The sequence below is a fragment of the Blennius ocellaris genome (assembly GCF_963422515.1).
Source record: "Blennius ocellaris genome assembly, chromosome: 10".
In the NCBI taxonomy this organism is placed as follows: Eukaryota; Metazoa; Chordata; class Actinopteri; order Blenniiformes; family Blenniidae; genus Blennius; species Blennius ocellaris.
The window spans coordinates 11662351-11681952 of NC_137659.1; the positions used below are offsets into that span (position 1 = coordinate 11662351).

Sequence of the window (19602 nt, forward strand, 5' to 3'; positions counted from 1 at the left end):
AGTTCTCTCTGCAATTAAATATCACACTCACACACACAAACACAAAACCCAAAGATCTCTTGAAATCCTGATGAGTGTTTCAGAAATCCTCAAAAATAAATAATGTGGACAAAATCTTAAGCATCCACCTGCTGCTTCTGCATTGAAGCCAAATCAATGCTGTGAAAATACAGCAGTAACCGTTCGGTTTATTGTCACAGTGTGGCTCATTAATTTCGTCCTGCTGTAATGTGTCTGAATGATGTTGCTGTTGCAGATTACCAGTAGGCCATATAAATGTAATTTTGTGCGGCGCATGTTAGTTGTCTCCAGTTTGCTGAAGCTGCAGAAAGTTTCACTTTGGCTTATTCTGTCGGCCGGTTGGTGTTCTTGAGTGTGCTTGTAGCTGTCACAGTGAATAAAAAAGAAGCCCCAGGATATTCTAAAGAAAACATTTTCTGCATTGTTGCCAGAGTTCAGCTTTTCACACGATACATCAAATGAGATGAAAACCCATTGATGAGTCCAGCACAACTCCCCAGATTCACCTCTGCTTTACAAAATGTAAATCCTCCCCGTACAGGCATGAATAGATGTTACACAGCAGATCTGACGAGACAATCTGAGACCAGCTAAAATCTCCGCAGATTGTTCAAGTGTTTCTGGCACAGAGAAAGTGTTCACACTCTGAAGGAGAAAATGAAAACATCTTAATGGAGCTCCTCTCTCCCTTCTCTGCTCTCCACCCGAGGCCGTTTCTTTTTCAACAGATTGCTTGAAGAGCTCAATTGTGCTCAGCTAATGCATAACAAACAGATGGAGCTGAATGCAATCACTGCAGAGTGGCGTCTCTATCTCCTTTTCCCTGCCTCTCGCTCTCTGAAGCGCTGAAATAAATCAAAATTATGGTTTTTGGCGTCGGCGCAGCTAACGCAGGCCTGGAAGTGCCGCAGAGCAGCACAAGGATCGTGTGGCTCCAAGTCACAGATCTGGCTGGATGAGGGGAAATTAATTAACATCATTTTGCTCCACTTTTTCGAAAGCTTTGATGGGTAGAGTTACCGTGACAACCTGGTGGGGACGGGAGCACGGGCGCCCTCAGGTTATGACCGATATCCATCCAGCGGGAGGTGCAGACAGTGGCAGGGCCGTCTTTCTAAGTTCGTCCCGGTTATAAAAAGCAGCGGTGCTGAAATTAGATGGAGCCACTGACGACCTGCAGAGGCAGAGAGCAAATTAGAGTCTGCAGCTCATTTACACACCGGCTCATAATCACATTCAACACTGTCACTTTAACACTCCGCAGCCATTCACTGCAACAGACCTTAATGGGTTGCACCTGCTGGCCATGGGTTCAAAAAACATTTCCTCAGTTTATCTTGTTTGGATGAGTCCCAAAAGTATTTAAATTCTTTACCTGAGTAACAATACAGAGTTAAAAAAGAAAAGAAAAGAGATTGGATTCTTTTTCTTAATTAAAAGTGAAACTTCACTCATATCATTCTTTTCCCTTGTGTGCATGTGCTTCACATTGTTAATCACATTTACTGATTCACACACACACACACACACACACACACACACACACACACACACACACACACACACACACACACACACACACACACACACACACACACACACACACACACACACACACACACACACACACACACACACGGGAGTTTGGGAGTGCAGTTTTTTGCTGAAGGACACGTTAACACATTCCATTCCATTTTATTTTCAAATGCAATGCATTCATTTCATTCCAGTTTTACAGAAAAGAACCCCACAATTCCACATGAACTGAGCAACACTGGAAAGAAAACAATGACGAGATGCAGAGGTAGAACCTTTCTGTTGTTCTGTTTGGTGTTAGTGGATTGAAAGACAACAGGCAAACAGCAATAAATCCACTCACCGTAGGACATTTAGCCCAAAATAGAAACAGGAAGTGTTCCATTTAGACATTCAATCATTATTATTGTAGCTTCATCATTTGTAAATGAATCGACTTCTGCAGCTTCAGTATGGAAACTGTTACCATGAGCTGACTGTACCTCTGAATCATCCATCCAGGATTAAATAAGCAACAAGTCTGTTTATAGAAGGTAAGAAATAGAACATAAAGACAGTTCTACTTAATCCTATTGGTAAAAGTGAAAAGTTAATCAAAATATAAATAGCTACTCAAGTTAAGTAAATAACCCTTTTTTCTATTTTAGTAGATGGGACAGTAATGAAGTGAAATAAATAGAGTAAATATACAGACTTCACTTTGTTTTTCATGCTTTCCATATTTAGTTTTTTTTTATTTTTAAATCACCTGTGTGTCTACTTTGCTACTGTTGTTCAGGCAGTGGCCACTCGAGAGCCCTGTAGCACTGTAGCTCACCTGAAGGGACATTTAAGCTGCGGTTCAACTGCACTTTGTGAGCTGGGACGGGGCGGGATGGGTTTTCATGTGGCCCCGGCTCCCTCTGAAAAAGTTGTGGATGGTATGAAAAAACCACGACAACCAGCTTCGATTTTTCACCACTCCTCTGTTGAGTTACTGAGCGACTGAAGAACGGGTCTGTGAGGAGGAGCGCCAACGTAGCCGTCTGCTGACTGGCAGAAATGATCGTCACTCTCGACTTGCCCGCGATATGTAGATATTTCATCTGCCGTAAACACTACCGTTGTTGTTTACAAATGCCATTTTATGCTTACGAGTTGTTTTATTAACTCAGTTTATTGAAATGTCAGCACACTGCAGAACATCGCAGTCTTCCATGCAGACGCTCCTCTCAGGAACAGGAGAGGAGGAGATTCAGTGGGAGCTGGAAGGCTGCTGTTCACAATGATAATGGTTATGCTGTGTCACAGGGAACGAGGCTCAAGGCTTTACTTGGATGGCCGTGGAGCTACGGCCAGTTTAAGCCGGCCGCTGTCGGCCGCTTCCGCATTCTCCGACAAACACATACCCACGTTGTTCACAATACCACCTGCATCTTAACTGTACTTGCTACTTGGCAACGATTACATTTAATGACTCAACAAAGTTGGATGACCTCTAAAACTTAATGTATTGGATGAAATCAGCATTTTCAATTGGTCACTGGTTTTCTCCTGCTACATGCTTTTCCTATACAATGGTCATGGCTGGCATTTCCAACATGTTTTCTGTCGCTTTTTGACCGCAATGTAAAAACTGTAGGTTGTTGCAGCCAAATTACCTCATAATGTAATTAAGTTTGATTAATCTGAAGAAGAAATAAATCTCAGCTTCTTGGCTGTCATGTGCCTTCTTGGCCTATTACATTTTGCTCTAAAATATGTTTCTAACCAGCAATATGTTCTGGTGGTGGAGGTGGTCTTGTTATTGATAAAATAATGAAGTTTTAGAACTCTGACCAACATGCTGTCTTCTGTAGATAATTGGATCGTCCGTGAGATCTTTTTTTTTTATTGCCTTTCATCTTTCCAGGGTTTATGTTGCAGTTGGTTGGTGTGTTTGATTGGACTAGTTTAGGAAATAAGGGCCCCAGTGTTTGTAATGAATGCGATAAATTTGCTGTTGATAAATTGCTGTGACCTCTGGCCATGCAGAGATGAGTTGGACCATAAATCCTCACCAGAGCCGGGCGGGATGATTGGCGTTTCATTTAGAGGCCGACGCTGGAGAAGTGGGTGAATCCGCCCGACTCTGCTGACTCAGTTGAGCGATTGTATTTTGCTGCAGCCGATGTCGAGTCCGTGATTTAATCTGAGTGGCAAACAGATGAAATCGAGAAAGGAGAGATGATCAAAAACACTGTCACTGCTGCTCTACAGATGTTTGACAGAGAACCCCAAATCTTTCAGAAGACAATCAGAGGGTCAAGTTTGATTTAAAAAAAAATATATATAAAATACAATACATCATTTTATATATATTATGCCCGCTGGGGCTAATATTAGGTGATACTCATCTCTAAGTGAATGCAGTTGTGTTGTTTAACAATTAACTATTACAGTAATTTAAGATTCTAATTGTTAATGTGTTTAATTATGTATTAAGAATGAGCTCCATGAACTTAAACGATGTCAATGTTGACAAATGACAACACCAAAATTCATATTTGAGATATAATGATACAATAAACAAAAATTAGTCTTGATAGAAAATTTTGCAAAAATTGAGAACAACAGGAACATTTAGTTTAACGTCATGAAAAGTGTTTGTCGGCTCATGTTTTTTCTTTTTTCTTGCCTTAAAAATGAAAAAAAACAATCGTGATTTAGTTTAGTTTTTAGTTTTGGCTGTTACTAATAGTTACACAATTAACATTTAACACAATGAACAAAACCTTACTGGATTTTTAACAAATAACACACTTTTCCCAGTATTCATTAATTCATGTAGTCAAATTAAAACATAAAAGTGAATAAATGTATTTTAATATAAAAATTTTTTAAACAGAATGTAAAGTAGACACAATGAAAATAAATAAGGTACATAAAATTTGCAACAATGAAGTGTGAAGTCAGTTTATCAATAAAAACAACACTGCGATATATCAGCAGTGTGAATATTTTCTATTCAGGCCTAACTAAGAAAGGGGGGGGGGGGGGAATCCAGAATCATCCTAAATAACTGGCAATGTGATGTTTGCATGACTACCTTGTTGACTCTGTTTCTTTTTAAATGCTTAAAGTATTTGTAACTCCCATCAATTACCAGTTGACAAACAAATTGCAGTGCATTTGGATGGAAAAAAACAAACAGTTGGAAACAGTGTTTGAAGGCTTTATGAGAATTTTATTTATACAAAAACAAAATGAATCCAGGCAAACACAACAATCTGCTGTCTTTCAGTGTAAAGTGAAGGTGACTGATGATTGTAAAAACAAAACAAAATGTGGAAATTGTAATCACAAGTGGAAAAAAAGACATGAAATCAACTCAAACGCCCTCACTTAGAAGAATAAATCCACTCACCAACCTCGGTACATGAACATAAATGTAAGAAGTAAAAGTTGTTACAGAGTGTAGAATAAGACGCCGCTTTCATGTACAACAACAGCACTACAAATGCAAAGCTTCTTCTTTATAATATAAGCGCGTTTTCTACATCCTGTGATCACAATGAAAATGTTCTCAGTCATCACTGACGAAGAGTAAGCTCAGTGTGCACACTGAACCCCAAAGAAGCTAAAACTGTAACGATTAAGCAGCAAAAAGATTAAAACATTCATATGCCAATATGCAGAGGTGCTCAAAAAGCTTTGAAGCCACTAAAATCCAAGCTCATGCCACCTTAACTCCACCACGTTCAGAGCTATATTATTATTATTATTATTATTATTATTATTATTATTATTATTATTATTATTATTATTATTATTATTATTATTATTATTATTACTACTATTATTATTATTATTGTTATTATTACTATTATTATTATTATTATTATTATTATTATTATTATTATTATTATTATTATTATTATTACCGCTAGCCACAAGGAGCTACACTATTTAAAAGTTCATGCATGATTTTTGTTAGTTCACCAACTGAGCAGACGTGAATGCTGCTAAGCCAATCGAATGGCTTTGTTGGTCATATGATTCACATAGATGTGGCGCAGTAGGATCCAACTGGACCACCCAGAATGTTAGAACTGTCAAAACCTGCAGAAGTTATAGCAATTATCTGAGAAATCAACTATAAAGAGGGCAGAAATCTAAAAAGTTTTGGGATGTAATGCCTGAATTTTCACCCAGACCAAAACGAGACGTTTGATTTAAAAAAAAATTTGTTTGAGTCTGAACTAAAACAAACGGCTGCTGTCTGACAATGTTAATATATCATCAAACCTATCAATTAGTGAGTATAATCTGTGGTTAACTCAAATTAACTTCAGTGTCATTGACTGTAGTCTGACTGCGCCACACATATATATCACCGATCCATGTTGGAGGTGTAAGTACTACTCCATATCTGAGGTACTGTCAAGAATTGTCCACAGCTATTGAGTAATACCTTTGAAAAGGGCTCACAGACCTTGTACCCCCAGTAAACCTTGTAAAGTTTCAGTGAAGACAAGAAACAACATGTCGTTAGTCCTTTTATGTAAAAGCTTTGCTTGGTGCAGCTGTAATGCCTATCGAAGCGCTCATTATTGTTGCTTCCTCGCATCATGAAGTTTCCTCTCTTACTCCGATGATCTCATACAAAAACCAGTCTCACTCCAGTTTGTCTTTTTTTAAATCACCGGGCTTCTCAGAGACCAGCTGAGGCCAATTTCACCGCCCAGCTCTGGCAGTATGTACAACATTACATGTAATTTGAGAAACAAAAATACTCAACATTCAGTACCCTTTTCAAAACGTTTCTTTCGACCACTTTGCTATCTACCCTTCTTTTCTGCTCTCGTCATCCTGTGCAAATGAACTCTGACCTCATGTGCACCTTGACTCTGGTCATGAATTGCAACACGACTTACGGACAATCTGAACTCTGTAATCGTCAAACATAACAGACACTCAAGGGATTTTTTTTTTTTTTTTTTACTCATATTCATAAAATTCATGAGTTTGTGAAAGACAAGAAAGACAATACCTGACTCAAATGATCAGATTCTATATGAGATGATATTCTGAGTTGGCTTAATTTAGTGTCAGTACCAACTTCTTCCATTTCAATATAACCAAATAAATGAAATGTCCCATTGTTGATGTTGACCAGTTACGGACCTCGATATCTCAACTGGGATGAGTGTTCTCCTGTGGTCCTGCTTTTCCTCATGCTCATATACTTCCTGTGATCTTACTCTGGTATCCGGGTGGCGCCGACCTCTTCTACCGGACCCTCTCTCTTGGTTTCCATGGCAACCTCGGTGTAAGTGACGGCGCCTCCAGATGACTCCTCCGCCTTGTCTGGGAGCTCTGACTCGGCTTCGGCGCCCTCCTGGCCCTCGGCGACCACCCGCTCCTTCTTCAGCTTGATGCGGAAGGTCTCTTTGTTCGGTGCCTTCTTGGCGATGTTCTCCTTCAGCCGCTCGCCGGATTGCTTCAGCCGCTCGCCGGCCTGGTGCATCTTTTCCCTCCTCTCGGGTGGCATGACCTTCTCGCCCAGGTTGTGAAATTTGGAGCCCAGGTTGTCTTTCGTTTTGTTCATGCTCTCCTTGGAGAAAGCAGCCTTCAGGGTCTCTGTGCTCTTCGCCACAGACTTCTTGATCCGAGCAGCTCGGGACGGGTCAGCCTCCTCGACGCTCAGGTACTCCTCATCAGAGGAGAGGTCAGCAGGGATGTCGTAGGAGTCAGGCTCGACCTCCACCCCCTCCAGCCCGGGAGCTTTGGGTCCCTTGGTGACTGCCACTGATGGGACCTCTGTGTCACCCTAAAAACAAGAGAAATATATGTAAGAAGGATAAAGTATTAATGAATGGACAAACATCATCTACAAATTAGGTTAAAAATACGATAAGAATGAGGAAACTAAGACATAGAACCGAGAAGTCTTTTTAATTTTTCCTCTAAAAACCTCAAATTGAAGACTCTTTAATGTTCATAATGACAACATTTACAATGGGATTCAAATGTGCTATAAAGTGGCAGATTGAGAATGGAGGGTCAATTTAACCATGAATTAAAATTTTTTGAATACATCCAAGTTAACTTGATGAAGGTACTTCACAGATCTTTTTTTTTAATTAGCAGCCATATCAGTCACATGGCCTTGTGTAAGAGTTCTTGGTCACTTCTCTGGTCATAGTGGTAACATTTTTGGAACTTCTTGAAAAATCTAGTTGTCCATTCCTTCAAAAGTACATTGTGAAGGAATTAGGGAACATATTATGTGTTGGATGCCTATAAACTCCTGTTGAGTGAGGAGGTAGTCTTGACAGTTGCTTGCTGAACTGAGTCTGAATTGTTGTATGTGTGGATCCTTTGACGGTTGTTAGCGCCTCCTGCTGCATTTTTCGAGATTGGACAAACTTCGAAACAATTTCGAGATGGGCTGGGCTGAACGCTACTCTTTTACTGATTGTGTTAAATGCAATGGCACATATGGACATCCTTCAGATGAGATTACAATTCTTATATCTTCAATGTTTAAAATGTACTATGTTTTAAGTTGAAAAATTGATCCTTTTGAAGAGTAACAAAAGCATTCATGTAGTTATCTTTGTGAGCGTTTGTGTGCTCTTCAAACTGTAAATATTGGTTAAACAGTTTCTTTTAGCTCTGCTGTTTTTGAAGCAGCTTTCTGAACACTTGGTTTCTGATATGATTGCAATCAATGCGGAAACCAATTTCTGGAACGACTGAGACTTGTTTACGAATGGAACAGCATCATCCAAACAAAAGAAACACTATAAAGAAGTAGCTCACATTTACACGCATAGGCATTATGACATGCTGTAGCAAATGTGAATACCAATGTCGTTCTACTCTCTATATTTATATATATATATATCATTATCAAGCAGAGGGCGTGGACTCTACATATCCTCCTAATAAATTCACCACAGACCAGAATAACAACTGTAACCATGGTCGGTCTAAACAAATAGGATGACAACAGAGAACTTTGAACTTGCTAAAAAAAAAAAAAAAAACAGCATTGTTGTTATGACCTCTTGAGCTGTTGGTTTTTAAATAACTAATGACAAAATAAATATTCTGGTGCCAAACATATATACACGTCAAATGCATATTGAGTGCAGATGACAGAGATATCCATGTGCCCCTTCGTTCCGTTATACACTGAGCTGATCGTTGAGTTGATGGAGGCTTAGAGAGAAAACTTGATATTCTGCTGAGCTACTCTGACCTGCAGCCTCCTGCCTCCTGTCTCTACCACCATCATGAGATCAGGTTTTTCTATTTTTACAGACCGAAGAGTAACTTAACCTCATTCAGACAGGAAACTGCTGGCAGGGACAACAGCCAGTAATAATAACCACACCATCTTTCATGTGGCCAGTCAGACCTGCACAATCAAACTGAGGAGTAACTGGTACCGGTACATGGACTCATACTTAAAACACATTTTATCACTTTCGCAGTCTCAAGGTCCATTCCATGATGGACATTTGTTCATTTGTTCACACACCCAACCACCATTGGTGCAGCTGCCATGTGAGGTGCTTGGTCAGTGTCTTGCTCAAGGACACTTCAACACCGCTATACCCACTGAGTCACAGCTTCCCAGAATTCACATTGAAATTTTGGCTAACATTAATGATAAGTGCAGTATAGACATGAAGTGATGGTACAATATATTTGGTTTCATTGTCTCAATTAGCTGTTGTCGGTTCTCATCTGACCTCGGGTAGTAGAACCCAACTCTACCTCCTCATTAAGCCACCATCACCAATAATATTCATGAATGGGAATATTTAGTAGGTTGAGTAACAAAACCGAGGAATATCACATGCTACATTAGTCTACTTACATATACGACCTATATGAACCCTCTGCATTTATATCAGTTTTATGCTAGAATCCAACATTGATTTCAAAATGTTGTAATTTACAAAATTTTAAATGGCATGGTCGGGACGAGCCAATCTGCAGTTTCCGCAACACTGTGGTGCAATGATGCACAGAAATCTGTATATTAAACCGAAATTCACTCTGTAATCATTAGTTTTTGCAAACGACCTTTCCCATCAACCTTTTCCATTTTCAGCCAAAAATAATAATTGAAAAATGCAGTCAAACCAAAGCTTGGTTGGAGGGTTTTAAGGAACATTCTTGAAAAAAGTAAAAAATTAAAAATTTACTTTGACAAGTTAAGACTGCTTTTATACAATTTATTGATTTGTAATTTTTTTAATTGAATGTGTCAAAGTAATTGTTAATTTTCCTGAAGCATCATTCACTTGTTTTCGCTGGCCAAAGGAAACAACGCGGCCGCAGGAGGAAACCCCTCCCAGGCAGCTCCACCTGCTGTGCCCTACAGGTGACTTTGGATGTGAAAGCCAATTAATTCTAATTAAGCTGCAGCCACCTGCGATGATCACATGCATTAATCAAGGCGGAGTCGTCGGAGCGTGTCCAGACAATGTGAATGACACAATAATTACACCGGCTGGGAATGTGGGGCGATTTGTGTTGTAATAAACCGGAGCGGCAATGAGGAAGTGATTTGGTTAACTTAATGGTCATCAGCATTGATGTGTGAAAAAAGACTGCTTTGATTAACAATGTCTAAAAACTCATATCAGAAAGAGACAAGAAACGTATGTGAAGCAAAGCAAAACAACTAATTGGTTTAAAAAAGCAAACAATTGTTGGAAATGACACACTCAGGAGATAGAAAGTTAGATGACAAAATTACTTCAAATCACAAAAAATGACCATGGTGGACATTAACAGTGAGTGAAAAAAAGGCAAATGAGTTAACTGACGGGTGAAAGCAGATGAAAAAAAGTTGAAGACTGAAATTTTAGATGTATAATAAATAGAAAAAAAAAAATAAGCCTCTATTTCAGACTCCTGCTTAAATTCTTATCGCTTTCTCTTATATTTTGATAATCTTTGAAGTGTTTGCTTTAATGTGTTGTACATTTTGTGTTGTAGAAAACATGATTATTGCTTCATGCTGTTCACGGCAGAGCTCTCCCTATCCCACCGATTGGAGGACTCCTATTTTAAAGGGTTAACAGAGACAATTGTGAGGCATAGTTTGTGTTTGTAAGACAAATTTATCATGGATTGATCGGCTAATAATCTCAGGGTGGGGCACTAGTTGACTTTACTGTACCACTGATGATGAATTGACCAGCCCCACAGATATACACGCACACTATTCATTCAGGATATCTCAGGATGTTATGCAGCATTGCTCTATTCCCTGGGTGACCCTTATTTAATTGTGTTTTCCTGTAGGCTGTATGACTCAGGACCTGTCACTACTCGTCCTCTCTCATTGCCACACAGCAGAAACATCACAAACTAGGATCCATTAACTTCCTCAAAATTACAATTCGTCCTCCAACGGCCAGCGGTGTGAACAACAGTCAGGACGGAGCGGCCCCGGGTATAAAACGGCAGCCATTTATCTTTTTCTTATTACTGCCCTTCGTCTGGCCGTCATCATTCAGCCACCAGCGACGAGCGTCTTTAACAAAGCTGCTTCCCTCTTAAACGTCCACAGAACTGAGGCTCTATATTAGGACATGCACGCAGGCCTCAGAATATCCGACAGCACATCAGTCAGGAAGAAACTCAACTGTGCAACTGTCTTCTGACCAGAGCAAAGTTAACCTGGGCTTGAAGTGCAGGAGCACAGTGTGATATGTTGTATTATAGCTAGGAACACTAGCACTAGAGATCTTAACAAGGCTTTCATTCATTAAGTTTCGTCTCTGTATGGTGTGCAGAAACAGGTCCAACATGAATAATGTCACCTGCAGGGGTGAGATTTTTTTTTTTAATACTATGTACATATAGGAACTCAATCAAGTTTGGAGGTTTTAAAAAAAAAACAAATGCTTTTGGTAAGGTGGGGATGAGCAAGACTGTGAAGCAATTTGGAATTGGCATTTGCATGTTTTGACTGATTAGCTTGTAATCAGAAAGTGTTGATTAATGACTGATAGGATACTAATACAAAAAGAATACAAAGTCTAATGACACCTGCAACTCTTTTCTCCAGCTGTATTTGCAAGTAACACTGGCAGCAAAAAACAACAAAAAAATCTTGTAGGAGGAGCCTTATATTGGTTTGGCCAGTATCTCTTTCCTCTCTCATCAGGGCATGTCCAGATGTTTTTGTTGCCAGTAGCAGCTGAAACAACAGCTGGAAATACAAGCGGCTGCATAAATCACCAGTCTTTGCTTTTGGCTTTCTAACTATCAATGTTTTCTTTCCCTTGAACTGAAAAGGACAAACAAGGTTTCACAAACGGCTCTTATGTGAATGCTGAGATACGATGTCACGTGAAATGTTTAACGTCAACATCATGAGCCCACCTTCCACCGACTGACTGCTGAACATACAGCACAGCATTGGCATGAATAAAGTGCATCTGTCCATGTTGTAGTCCACTTTCATTCACTGTCTGGTCAAAGAAATATGTTTTAAATTTATCCTCCTTTCCTGCTATTCCAGAAAGCCGTTTTTTGGCAGCAGGTCATGCTGACTGACACTCACACTGTATATTGACCCCTGTGATAAGCTGCCATATCAGACCCTGATGCGGGTTGACAGCAGTTTATGGCCTGTCCCCACTGGCAGTGAGGGAGAATGCTGTGATCCCAGAATAGGTCTTTCTGTCACGGATCCACAGCAGCTGTTAGCGGCACATAGAGCTCCGGTTACTATTCTGAAGTCTCAACGATATTGAGGACAGAAGCTTCATTCGACGCTGAGCTGCAGAGATGTGAAGACAAGGGTTTGTCTCGGTTTGGACAACATCATTCTTATATTTACCCGAAAGTAAAATCTTAAAACACAACTGAAGGCAGATTTTACTCCAAGTGCCTGATTTCGATGTACAGTTTGTCTTTTATGTAGCTTTTACAAAGAGATGGTACAAATGGATGAGTCCTTTAATGTCATGATTTCTGATAAAGCCTGAAAATAATTTTTTGGGGGGGAATTTAGAATTTTACATACTTCAAATTTTAAGAAAGCTAAAGAATCCACAAAACTTCTTCAGGAGATTTACATTTGATCAAATGACACAATGATTAACACAGATAAATGGCAAATAGCGCGATATGGGACAAAAAGGAAAGCTCTTTTTTGAACATCACTCTTAGCCAACCTAATGACTTAAACAAATTTGAATAAGGCACAATTTTGAATATTCAATCCTTCAACCAAACCCTCAAGCATTACAAGGGATGCATGTATTCTCTCTAATGTTCATTTACATACATAGTTACTTCATCTTGAGCTTCCCATTCCAACAGTACAAATCCTTTCAGAAGTACTAAGACGAACATGAACTAAAGTAATCACAGTAGTTGTGACATGAACTTAAAAACAGCTATGCAAAGATGTGAGAAACAATTGAAAAGTAATCTTTGTGAGTGGAAAGAGGACAGAGTGATTACTACAAACACTCGTCTTTACCACCAAGTGCATAAAACTGTCATCATCTATCGATGAAAGCTCACGTGGTCTCAGATTGTAATACCATTTTGTGCCACAAGATGGTATATCGAGTCACTTCAATGTTGAGCGGCTCTAAATGTGCCTTTACTTTTTTTTTTTATATGTATTGTGATTTTAAATGTAACGATAGTTACGAGCAACATGAGGACATTTACTTCTATACCAGGTTATTTACGATCAGGAAAAATATGCTTCGATCACTCTAAAAAATATTTAAACTCGAAATGAACCAACATGTGGCAAGAATTGTGACACACCTCCGACACCCCAAATGTCTTCTATTGAAATTCATAATTCGACATCATTCTCCTCTTGTTTGACCAATGTTGAACTCGTACAGCCTGGAGCGATAAGTGAAGCGTCTTTGATCAGCGTTAAAAATCCTTCATCTGAGAAAAACGCCTTTTTTTCCATCAGCTGCTTCCACAGAAAATCCTTATTTAATACTATTATAAAGTCTGTCCATCTTTTCACCAGCAGTCATGTCCTCAATCACCACAAGTACTCTTAACCTCAAGGAAGACATCATGCCTTGGAAATTATATGTATTTTTGAGGTTTATTTTTCAACCTTTAATGTGATGAGACGACTGGATTCTATTATGTACTCATGAAGGAGCTGGTATGGCTTAGATTACTTCAATCTCTCTGAGTTCAAGAATTTGTTTGAGTGTTTTGGATTACAGATGAAACTCTGAAGTCAATCACCTTGTTTTCATGCTTTTAAGGTGACCCGATTAACACGTCCACTGAACTCGTGCCCCTTCAACATAATGAGGGTGCTTTTCTATAAATTGCCAGTGTGGCAGAGTCGGAGGCTCTTAAGAGTTTGAACTTCAGCCGCCCTTCATTTCCTCACATCGCTGCTTGCCCTCTCACGACAACCGCTGCTTAATGAACCGAGCCCGAGTTCATTTGGGATAAGATCTCCGCTCAGAGTTTGTTCTCCTTCTTTTCTGATAATTATGCTCCAGTGCTTTGGCAACAGAAACCGTGTTGTGCTCAACTTCAGACTATCCAGAAAACTTCACACAAACATGCAAGATTCCTGCAACTTTGAAATGGTAGTGACCTTGATCAGTGGAGTTATGAATAATAAAAAAAAAGGTATTCCTTAATTTTTCGCATTCATTTGAACATAAATTGCGGTAGAACGAAACTGCAATTTCGTTGTACCATGTACAATGACAATAAAGCTTCTAATCTAATAAGTGGCAGCATATTAAGCAATCATTTTACATTCTTTAACTTTGACCTTTAAAAACAGAGGTGTAACACCTCTCATTGTAAGCATTGTGAATCGTTCATTGTTTATCGAGCTCACCCCTGACCATTACTGCTGGAAGTCCTTGGATTAACCGCTTTCTTTCTTGAAAGAGTCAAATACAAGTCAAACATTTTATATTGAAAGCTATTGAAAGGTATTGTTATCATCCTGATTAAGTCTGGTCAGGTTTTGCTTCGATTCAGAAGACAAGAAACAGAGGATTTTTTTTTTTTTTAGAAGTATGACACATTGATCCTGTGCTCACCTGGTAGATGACAACTCGAAACTTGTTGCGTGTGAGCAGCTCGTCCTGTGTTGTTTCCACCTTTTTCACTCGAACATTTTGCTTCTCCACGCGGGTCCGGACCTCCTTGACGTTGGCGCTGACCTTTCGGGTCTTCTGCAGGAGCTTCTCCACTGTCCCGCTGGTGTCGTTGTGGTCCTTGGCCAGCTTCATGACGTCCCCCTGGATGGTCTTGATGTTGTTCTCCAGCTCCAGCTGACGCTCCTCCATGCGCTGCTGGCAGGATTGGACATTGTCGATGATGCCGGCCACACGCTCCAGCAGGGACAGGATGGTCAGGGCACTGATGGGGTTCCCGGCCTCGTCCTCCACACCGACGATCTCCAGTTTCTCCTGTACACCAGCCGTGCGATACTTGTGCTGATCCATTTCAGTGATTCGATGAATCGGGTCTTAACTTTTGGTGTGGTTTTAGTAAAATGGACAGGAACCGTTGGGGTTACCAGCAAGGAGACTGGAGAGGGGCAACACCCAACCGCAGTGACCCAAACTCAGGTCTGGGGAGAGGAGAGACTCGAAACTCCACCTACTCCTTTTAAAAAAGGCCTCAAAATCCAAATGGGACCTGAAGTCAAACCCCATCGGGATGAGATCCAGGCGATAAAGTTTGCAGTGCTCACACGAACACCCACCAACCCCCAGCTAAAAATAAAGACTTTTCGTAAGGCGACACTCTGACATTTTGGGAAGTAGGGGACGATGAAAATCTGCATCCAGGTGCTGGCCTGCTATGTTAAACCAACGCAGGCTGATTCATAATTTTCCGATCGTACAGTGTGTTCATGTCAGCAGCTGTGAAACGTGTACATCAACAACAGCTCCAGATTCCTTCGGAGGCGACTGATGCGGGGAAATCTCAGTTGTCTGCTCTGATTACATGGCGCAGGAATGTTTTCTGGGGATTAATCACTGCAATGCTGCCTTTTTTTTTTTTTTTTTTTTAAACTTTCCCCCAAGTGGTGGAGTCCAAACATTGACTGAGATTGAGATCAGAAGCTCTTTATAGAGATGAGTGACAGTTTCAGAGCGTGAGGAGGAGTATCACAGTGACGCTATTTTAACACCCGCTCCTCTGAGCTCCCACCACACTCAGGGATCTATGCAGATTGAACACGGCTCCACGTGCAGCACGTCTGGTAATTTGTGGTATTTAGTGCTCTTTAACACAGTTTGAGAACGTGATGCCGAGGTTGTAAACTCTCAATACAATGTGTTGAAAGCCATTCTATAGTCTCTTTCATGACATCTCATGAAAGGATTATAATCCTCTGGTCTCAGATGTTTGCCTCCTCTGCCAGCAGTGATGTTCGTCGACGTCCGATCCCAAGGTCCATGCTTCGATCCACTATTTTATTTATTTTTTGTCACGCAGTCCTTGGGCAAGACACACACAAATTGGCCATGGCCATTAGTGTGTGATTGGATGCCTCTGAATAACAGTGCAAAGCACTCAGATTATTTTTTGCTTCAATTCAAATACTGCAACATGTTTTTTGAAAAGAGCAGGCTCTCTTCAACATAATTTGTTTGAATTAATGAGTCAAATGTAAATACGTCTGCTTACAATCAAGTACCTCATTTACTTCGAATTACCACCTCTTCATTATATGTATTAACCAGATACATGAATTTCAAAAGCTTGTTCGAGACTGTTAATAAATGTATAAAACATCTTTAGGTTAAAGTTTAATTGTCTCGGCGGCAACCAGATCTGCATTAATCATATCTATTCTTTGTTTGTAGCCAGCTTGCACAAGGCTTGCGTTTACATAAATAGCTTTTTTTCCCCCCAGTATATGAATATTTTTACTCATATAGATGCTTTTATTTTCTCTAGAAGAATGAATCAAAGAATTCAACAAACAAAATGATGCTGTGTGATGTGTTAATTTAATCTTTGGAGGATCGCGAGCGTCTTTTTTTCAGGTGAGATTTCCCCAAGTGCTCACAAAACGTACAAAGGAGTCAATAAAGATCAAGAACTTCTCCATCACACACGCGAACAAAGGAAATCCTCTGTAAAAAGAGTTGATCCAACATCAGTCACATCCACTGTTTGTTCGGTTTGGATGTTTTTGACCCCTGCTGTGTCTGTGGTTTATCTGAAAACAGACGACACCCAGACAATCAGGTGTATTTAGTGAATAATGTGAAGAATATGCATTTATAAAGCAACTGAACCAAACTTGATGAATGAGGTTAATGGATGACTTTAAATAGGTGTGATTGATGGAGTGTGTGACTGCCTCCAATGGACTGGTGACCTGTCGAGGGTGTACTCCGCCTTCACAGGAAGCTCCCTGGGATCGACTCCAGCACCCCGCACTGCCTGAAGTTGGATAAAGGAGTGTAAAGTACGGATGGGTGGATGCTATAATACAGTAGTTTGAAGTGATCTGACTGCTGAATCAGTTCGACTGAAGTCAGCAGCTGCTCCTGTCCCTAAATACCCCACGACCACACAACCACCGCCAGCCTTTGCCTCTATATTTACCCGCGGGAGCGTTCCTGAGGCCCCGCCCCTGGCAGAAATATGTGGTTGGCTTATTTTCATATGATGAAGCCGTGACCCCTGCTCAAGCTTCTGCAGACAAGCAGCTTTTAATGAGACAATTAATGATGTATTCCTTTCTCTGACAGGTGGGTGGGGACAGATAATGATGGCTGAAGGCCATATTCAACCTCACTGGCCCTCATTTTCAAAACACAAACTCTCAAAGCCTCTGTAATGGGGCTCATATATTTATGTTACTGCAAGTTAACACATCTACATGATGTGGCTGGTAGTTAATGGATAAACTAATTATTAACCACAATTATATAGTATACAGCAGACAGACCAAAGATCAAACACTGTGCAGGTGAAGACAGAGGGTCAAAATAACATAAGGTGTTGAAACTTTCTTTGCTACAGCAAGCTGACATAGAAACATCTGAGGGATGACCCATTGTGAGTGTGACTGACCATAACATGAGAAATCAAACTGTGTTTCCTAATTAAAGATACTCCTGAGCGGATGTTGGTTATTATAGCACATACATGGTTAAAATGTAGGACTCCCAAGTCTTCTACATCCATCATGTATATTTTGCATTAACGCTGATGTTACGAATGGAATTAGGACATAGTGTCTCTGGAGGGGGACTTAATTTTTTTCCACCTTGTGACTGATCACAGAGGATGTCTCAATAATTTCCATTTCTGCAGTCAAATAGCACAAGCATACATAGTTTCAAAAATCATCATTAAATCATCAGAGGAACGTGGAATATGGTGTAAAATGAGAGCAGCGTGAGAAGAAGGAACACAAATCAAAGACAAAACAAAAAAGAAAATCACAGATTGCAGGAATAAAAGCAACATTTCAATCAAATGACACATCGGCACAAGGTTGTACATTAAAAAAAACTTTTTCTTTTTTTATTTAGTTAGAGACCAAAAATAGCCTCTCAAGAGTCTACATGCAGAATATTAACATGTCAAACACATTCTAGTCACATTTAGAGAAGTCACGGCTGCGATGGTTGACAACAAGTAGAAACACGTTGCTCAGCGGAGGAGTGAGGTGGCGGGACTGACCTATGACCCCTGTAGACTAAGACGGTACAGGAAAAACTCCTGTGACAGAAACTTTTAAATCAAAAACGCACAGAGAAAACAAACCTCCCCCGAAGTTTTTTTTTTTAATTTCCTTCTTTTTTCTTAAACCTCAGCAGCCTTGCAATTTCATGTCTACTTCCTCCTTTATAAGATTAAGCTTCATCATCTGGTCATTTCTCCATAGCTTATGGAGGTAAAACAAACAAAAACAATAATAATTTTGTGACAACATATGAATACAGAAATTAAACCACATCACTCCCAAGAGGCTGTGCTGTTTAGCAGCTGATTCAAAAAAAAAAAAAAATTAAAAAGAAAAAGCTAGAAACAAATAAGATAATCATACGCTAACAAGACAGTTAAAATTGACATAAAAGTCTCTGAAACATCAGGCCTGTGATCCTGGTAGAAAGATGAGAATGCAGTCTGCAAATGGATAACCACACCCACTCCCACTTGGCCACACCCACAACTATGTGGCCACGCCCACCTCCCCTCAGACACACCCATCCCACCAGCAGACATGCCCACTTGACAATAATCGACTGTGGTGAAGTGGATGTCAACTGTGGTCGATTACAGAGGCTCCATCTTTGTTCTGCGAGTAGCTGGTACATTTGTTTTGATAACAATATTTGTATTATTACTTTGACTTGGAAACTAAAATACTTTGTGAAATACAAACATACACATGTGAGCCTGACCCCTGCTCACAACATGTCTTTCCACGCACACCCATATCAAGGTTAACATCAGCCTGCCTCCCGACTCACTGATGCTGGTCTGGCTTCCTTAATATGTATTGTTTTGACACAGAGTCGTAAATGCTCTGAAGTGAACATTTTCTAAGCATTTCTTTGAATTGAAGAATGAACATTCCTTGCATGATGTGAAGAAAACGTAAGCTTGAGTCGAGTTCAACCTGCTGTGCTTACTTTTACAAAGCTAACTTTGACCTGCTCACTTTCACTGAGATTCAGAGAAATGTGGAGTTCAGTTGAAAAGCTCTCTGCACGCCACTAAATGCAACATATTCCATTTTGACGAGAACAAGAAATCAACGGATGAAACATGAGGGAATGGCAGGTATTATCTACTGCAAGAAGAGACTATAGGTGCTTTATTTTGGAGAGTTCAAACAACATGTGTGAGTTGATTGTGTTTATCGGCACTGGAAATTCATCAAATCAGCTCGATGACTCCCAATTTTGCATTTTAACAGAGAAACTCGAACCAGACTCCTGCACTTCCTGTCTTTGCCTCCATTGTCATGTGTTTTTATTACTTACATCAAGCTTCTTTTTCCAATAAATACAACTGAGGATGAAACGGAAATGATCTACTCTT

The 19602-nt window shown here is 40.0% G+C and overlaps 1 protein-coding gene across 1 annotated transcript; it reads right to left on the minus strand.

The window, feature by feature from the left end:
* Window positions 1-4747: 4747 nt before the first annotated feature.
* cavin4a (caveolae associated protein 4a) lies at window positions 4748-15146 on the minus strand. The gene is made up of 2 exons (XM_080503812.1): window positions 14616-15146; window positions 4748-7348 (listed from the first exon to the last, which is right to left on the minus strand). The coding sequence occupies exons 1-2, from the start codon at window positions 15021-15023 to the stop codon at window positions 6776-6778; spliced, it is 981 nt and encodes a 326-aa protein (XP_080359938.1). The 5' UTR covers window positions 15024-15146; the 3' UTR covers window positions 4748-6775.
* Window positions 15147-19602: the final 4456 nt, after the last annotated feature.